The sequence below is a fragment of the Setaria italica genome, chromosome I, assembly GCF_000263155.2.
Source record: "Setaria italica strain Yugu1 chromosome I, Setaria_italica_v2.0, whole genome shotgun sequence".
Taxonomy (NCBI): Eukaryota; Viridiplantae; Streptophyta; class Magnoliopsida; order Poales; family Poaceae; genus Setaria; species Setaria italica.
In genome coordinates this window covers 34,021,443-34,028,203 of record NC_028450.1, presented here as the reverse complement: position 1 = coordinate 34,028,203, position 6,761 = coordinate 34,021,443, and the positions used below count along the sequence as shown (strand labels likewise).

Genomic DNA, 6,761 nt, shown 5'->3' with positions numbered 1-6,761 from the left:
GCCGCCGAAGATGGTGCTTATGCGTACTTGCACCCACATATCGGTACAAAATTACAAAAAAAGAAAAAGAGAACTATGACGATAATATACGAAAACACCAGATGGCAAGTAACACAAACCATTCCATGATTGTTGTCTCCTGTTATGTATTTTTACTTTGTGTTAGAGTTATCTTGTTTTATGTAATATCGTCGATGTAAGAACTCGCATGCTTTCTTCCCCTCTTAAATGACAATGCAGTGCTCCTGCAAACCTTGCAAAAAAAAAAAAGGTAACACAAACAAGAACTGCTCAGGATTTGTAGACTAAATTCTGAAACTACAAACCACACCTCGAATGTACATCTCGACACAAGTACAGTCCAATTCTATCTGTCCTGAAAACCTATGTGAAAGAAAGGGCATAGAGAATTACAGATGAACTCTGAGCAACTGGATCTCAGGGCACACATTTTCTGAGTGAAAATGTACAAATGGCTATGCACAAATAATGAACTCCGAGAGCATCTAACGGCTGCAGGTCACTAAAATTTGCTTCCATTAGCGAACTGTTGAACAAAGAACTGAGGAACTGGCTAGATGGGCAGAGAATCCTATGGCACAGCCTATCAGCAGCAACGGCAGCAAATGACATCTCGGCATGTGTAACGAGCAGCTCTAGCTTCCAGATCCTCAGCTGGGGGCAAAGCTTCCAGAATATATCCTTTCTGGCTGGAACAGCAGAAGTCGTAGAGATTTCTGCATATGCCTTTACTGAATGGATGAACTCTTTCAGGTACTCCCCTGCAAGTGATACAGCCTTGTTTCAACACTATGCTATTATCTCGACGATAAAAAAACTATACTGATGACAAACCGAGCTGCTCTTATAGTGACATACCTTAAGTAGAATATGCGCTTCCTTCTGGCAACTTCATAGGTTGTTTGATTTGTTAGAGCAATGTACCTGCAAAATGTATCAGGCCAACAAGCATTTATATACAAAGTGTTATTGATTTGGGGTTCATGAGCTACATAACATGTCATACAAATATGAAAAGTATGTAAGATTCTAGCTAAATGTGCCAGGAAGAAGTGGATCTGTGGGATATCAGTTCTATTGCTGCCTTGTAATTCATGTGCCATGGGTTTCCATTTTGTTTCTTTTGTTTTGTTTGTAGCTTTCTTCCCCCCTGTGTTTGTCACTTCTACATGTATTGCGGTGAATAGTTTCAGCAATGTTCATCCAAGTTTGAATTAACAAGTTTTTAAACTTTTTTCCAGTAGAAAGAGCGAGCAGTTGTTCTCGACCTACTGACTCAAGGAAAAGAAACGTAAATTTGAAGCTGCACTTGGACATTTAGTAAAAATAAAAATAAAAGCCTAATTACTGTAAGACACATCAGACATGGAGAAAACTTACGAATGAAACCCCAACAATAGCAGTAGGAATATAAGGATAAATATCAACACTGCCAGCAATATTACACCAACAAAGTCCTTCCACCTGTAACCATGATGAACAGGGCGCTCATTAATAACATACAAACAAAGACTTGATGTTCTAAAAGCATAAGATTCACAACATATGAGCAGCCTATACAATTTTGAAGAGTATAACATAACATACCAGGCCTTGTCCACATCTAAACGTAATGACTCGATGTAGAGAGCAGCAGTCCAGATACACAGTATTGTTTCTTGAAATATGTACCACCTAGGAAAGGTTTGTTATACAACCATAAGAACAAAGAGAAGGATCAACAATAGTATCATACTGTAATTGCACAGCACAACAACAAACAATATGAACATTCAACACGGAGCATTGTGCAATGTCTTCTGACAAGGGTCACATGCCAAATAGTTTCACATTCTTAAACAGACAAAAGAAAAACTGAAAATATCACAAAATGGGGAGCTGCCGATTCTCAAGTACTCAGTTGCATACAAGTGATATCTGTCTATTGGTACACAATATAAATACTACATAGTATTGGTCTGATCAATATTTGCTTTCTGTTGCAAAGAACTGTTCAATTTCTGGGATATATCTGTGGATACAATAAGGTCCTCAGAATGATCATCAATGGCCCAATCAAACAAATAAGCTTTGCATGCAGTGTTTCTGCAAAAGTTATGGTAGTGTAACCTCAAGCACAGCACACCGCAACTGATGTGCAAGTGGACGGAACATATAGGGAAAGACACAACTCACCAAAAACGGCAATGATTCTTTTTGCCAATGCATGTTCCAAGCCATATGCAGTGATGATCGAATTGAAGGACACATTTATCGCAGTCATGGCAGTGCCTTGTACGAGGTGGCTGCAAAAGGATGTTGGTAGCAAAAGTTGAACTTTGACTATCAGCAGCAACAAATCATGGGAAATTTTCTAAGCATGATGCAGTGGCATTTTGGAACAACAGCTCTGAACAAATAAGATAGCAGAAGTTCACTTCATGAGAGTGAAGTCCTGTGTCCGCCTAATCAGCTATAAACTGGGAAATCCTCAACAAAGCATTAAGTTTTAGAGGATTCTTAATGTACAGTAACCTTCACGATCAGCTGGATCTTTGAATGTCATAAACTGACAAAGAAACAACTAGTCAAGCAAGGATGTGAAGAACAAAGCTTTGAACAGAAGTTTTGAACAGAATTGGTAAATTTTGAAAAAGGTTGTACTGAACAGATAGTTACTCTTAAAATTCAGTCAAATACATGAAGATAAATGGCTCCTGCCAGGCTGCCACCAACTCACTTCGTGCACAATGCAACTATACCAATACCCACTTGCATGTCAAAGTTGCAGAACATTCAGTGCATAACTCTTGAGGATAAAGATTACCTGAACAACCCTGCAGTAGGTGCAAGTCCAATCCCTAAAGACAATGAATGAATATTAAACATATTACTATGTGTCCAATACAAGAAAGCTAAAATGAACAAAAAAACATTAAAAAGAAATGGCACCACTTCAGAAAGACATTGTTGCCCCAAATCAAAAGGAGAAACTTCTCAATAGTCAGAGCCGTACCTGCTGCTTGACCCTGGAGGATATAGATCCATAACCATCTGCGCCCATGACGATGAAGGTGTCATTGTGCTAAGTTTCTGTAGTTGAGCACGGCTGGTCGGGGAACTTATGTTTCCATTTCTTGAATTTGACTGCCTTTTCTTAATCATCAAAAAGAGAGCAAAAGAAAGTGTAAATATCAATGCATGCCTCCCACACGTTTTCCTGGTGCCCGAGAGATCAAATTACCAGGTGCAGTGCTATGGTACTAAACTAAAGACATTACTTTGAAAGAGCAGCAGTATTGACGAAGGTCGCATGCATTGAGGAACCAGCTCTCATTACATCAACAACATACCTGATAACACAGGAGCACATAAAACACAGAGTTAAACATTTTCTCATTTCCTTAACCAACATATCGTTCCACCAGTGGAGGATGAGGACAAAGTCTACACAATGGTAATTACCCTGGAGATGAGCCAGCTGTGTAGAAGTACTGAACTAGCGTGAGCAGAACAAGCACTCCGTACACCCCAATATACCTGGAATGAAAAGTGATATGTGAGAAAAAGAACAGAGAAACCCTTGGTTTAGATAGAGCAGGGATATCCACTTCACATTTTGTCAAAACTCAGGAGTCAGAACACAACTTGCAGACATAAATAGGAGCGATACATGCTACATACTGCATAGAGATGGAAAACAGCTATTAAACAAGTATAGGCCATGAATTTTAAGCACAGACAGTATGACACTTGCACAAGTAGCAAGACGATGTGCAATTATTGAATCAAAATGCCACCCAGAAAGTCATGTTATCTAGGTCCAGTAAGTTAGCTTACATCAATGATCAGATGCAGAACCACTTGCCTAAGCACCCAAAAGCTAGTTCCCCCTCAAATCAGGTAAGTTTAAAATCTTCTGAAGATAGTTAGAATAGTGCTAGGCAACTAAAATCATATAGTGATGTGACAACCTAGAGCTAGAACCATGCTTCTCCACACCAAGCAAAAAACGACGTGGCATCCTGATTTAGACTTAACCGAGCAAGCATGAGAAAAATTCAGGGGATGTCAAGTGCAAATCACCACGGCTCCTCATGGATTCGCCAGTCGAGAGTCGGATCGAGGAAGAAGACGGCGCCGACGAAGAGCACGTGCATCAGGAGCACCATGAATCTGAGCCCCAGGGACGACCTCCTCACTGAGCAGAAGAAGCCACCGGACGGCCAGATCAAAACCCCCCATAAGCACAGCGACGCACCAAATCGAGGCAAATAATTGCTGAATTGTCAACGGACGAGGACAGAATCAGGCCCCGGCAGCGTACCTCGATCCGAAAGGCGGGTGCCGGGCTCGGCGGCGGAGGAGGACGCCATTGACGCCGTCTCCGTCGCCGTCGCATCCGACGGCGGGGCTGCGGCGGGGGTCGTCGGCTCAGTAGGAGGACCCGGGGAAGGAAGGTCACCGGCGCCGCGCGGCTCTGAGGCGTCGGAAGCGACGATTTCGGTAGAAGAAGCGGGGGAGGGGGATCCGTCCCGGCGGGGCCTGCCTGGCAGACAGAACATACTATTGTCTCATCGCGATGGGTGGGGCCCGTCTGGAAGTGAGAGTGGGACCAGGCGTGGTCGCGAGGTGGGCTGGGATTTGTTGCGCTGCTGTGCAGCGCACCTGTAAGTTCCAGTTGATAATTTGGTCCAGATCAGAGACAACACTTGTCGTGGTTCATGCACACGATAAGGATGTCCATGTCCAAAATTATGACATGAATATAAATCAATACTCCTGCATGGAAAACATGCATAAATAACGAGAGAGCCATCCAAAAGACAGAAAGAAAAGGTGACGATACTTTCTATTTTTCAGATTCCAATGAATGATGGGGGTCGGAGAGGCGGGAGATGTGACGTGAACACGGAAGAAAAACGAAAAAAAAAAGTTTAACGTCGAGCTATCGCTTTCTTTTTGCTGTCTACTGGGCCTTCATGTGATCTTAGCAATAGCAACAAAGAGATCTTTCCGGTATAAAAGCTGCTTCCAGTTATTATTATGGAAATTAAACAGGGAGATAAATCATCCTGTTTCACAAGCCCCACTAGTCTTGGCATCAGCGTGGGTGTCGCGCTGCTGCAGCTTGCAGAATGGTAGGTGCTGTACTCTTGTTCAGATTGAAGTTCTGTTAGACATGAGATGGATGCGATGTGATCCAACCACCAACCAGATGCGGGGATCTTGTGTATCCGACGTGTGTGCACGTGTCGTGACTCGTGACTGAAACGGCGGGAAAAAGGGTAGATGACCAAGCCCAATGGAACCAGATCATTTACCGAGTGACAGAGACGGCTTTGTAAAATTGGCCTTCATCTCGGTTCTTTGGGCCCAAACCACACTGAGTGACACACATGGTCTTTTCTCCATTGTTTCTCTCGCGTCTGTGAAGCTGGTACCCATGTGCATTTGTATCTTGCAAATCGTTTAACAAAGGGTATCCATGCCATTATGGAATTGCTTGTTATAAAATGTTATCATTACAGAAGTTGAGATAAGATGTGTGTCATCGTAATTTGAACATTTTGTACGCCATGAATGCCTTTGGACCCGCTTTCAAGCTTCGGCACTTGCATGCGGACTGAAAGCCCCTTGCTTTAGCTGTTTTCAACCGCCGTTTAATTTCCATATGGCTTCCAAAGCCCAGGAAGCTAAATAGCTTCTGATGTTTGAGATTAGTGCGGTCAGTCATGGCCGCACGATCTCCATCTTCTCCGTCCGCACGCTCTCCCACTCTCTCTCTACTCTATTCATGCACAACGCCGCTCTCGGCGGGGTCGCCACTGGGGTGGAAGGGTCGAAGTGGTGTGTGTCGGGCATGCATCCCAGGCCCACGAGTAGGTCATGTACGGCCCACTAAGGGGCGTACTCGGACGAGATCAAGGCTCGGGGACTACGCGGCAGAGGAAGCGTGGTCCGCTCGAACTCCCAATGACTAGTTGGTATATATATGGAAACTACTCTGTCTACACCGAGTAGAACTCTGTAACCGTACCCGACTAGGATTCTACCCTGTAACCCTACTCCCCCGATCATATAAGGGTGGGCAGGGACCCCCTCAAAGAACCTCATCCAAGTTCAATACAATCAACACACATGCGTAGGGTATTACGCGATCTAGCGGTCCGAACCTGTCTAAATCATGTCCCTTGCGTCACCATCGACTCCTTGATTCTCGACGACACCCACCGCATAAAAGACCACCTAGGGTACCCCTAGGCGGGTTGCTAGTCTAAAACACCGATAGCTGGCGCGCCAGGTAGAGGGAGTTGCCGAGTTTCTCCGCGCGAGTTCGATGGCATCTGTCATTATCAAGCTTGTTTTCACCTTCGAGGCGGGCACAACCTTTGTTTTCGGATACTGGCTTTGCATCGCCGACAGAGCCGGATCGTTTTAGCGCCACATCATCAGCATCCAGGGAAAGAGACCTCTCGACGAAAGCTTCCCTCAACAAAAGACGGAGGATTTTGCCGAGAAGAACCAAATTTTCAAAGTCAGCAACACCGAGTTCGACTACGGTTCGGACTCGACCCCAGCTCAGACTAGTCGACACAAGCCGAAGCTCCAGTCACCTCATAAGTCGACTTTGACTCAAAAACAATTCCCATACGGACTCCGCAACACAGCCGAAGTCTACCAAGGTCTCCTCACTCGAACTCAACTCGAACACGGGAAAGTCAAGGCTTGCGACTTCGACTCGGACTACGTCCAAGAAA

The 6,761-nt window shown here is 44.3% G+C and overlaps 1 protein-coding gene across 1 annotated transcript; it reads right to left on the bottom strand.

Moving 5' to 3' along the window:
- Window positions 1–272: 272 nt before the first annotated feature.
- On the bottom strand, window positions 273–4,542 carry LOC101776390 (protein S-acyltransferase 10). The gene is made up of 11 exons (XM_004953351.3): window positions 4,328–4,542; window positions 4,087–4,201; window positions 3,466–3,540; window positions 3,282–3,353; window positions 3,017–3,151; window positions 2,828–2,861; window positions 2,197–2,306; window positions 1,609–1,695; window positions 1,402–1,485; window positions 880–945; window positions 273–782 (listed from the first exon to the last, which is right to left on the bottom strand). Exons 1-11 carry the CDS (start codon window positions 4,374–4,376, stop codon window positions 608–610), a joined length of 1,002 nt encoding a protein of 333 aa, XP_004953408.2. The 5' UTR covers window positions 4,377–4,542; the 3' UTR covers window positions 273–607.
- Window positions 4,543–6,761: the final 2,219 nt, after the last annotated feature.

Coding starts and splice junctions, on each gene's coding strand:
- LOC101776390 (XM_004953351.3), bottom strand. CDS start 4,376: ATGGCGTCCTCCTCCGCCGCCGAGCCCGGCACCCGCCTTTCGGATCGA. Junction 4,202..4,327: donor CACCCGCCTTTCGGATCGAG/GTACGCTGCCGG, acceptor TCTTCTGCTCAG/TGAGGAGGTCGTCCCTGGGG. Junction 783..879: donor AAGCGCATATTCTACTTAAG/GTATGTCACTAT, acceptor TATCACTTGCAG/GGGAGTACCTGAAAGAGTTC.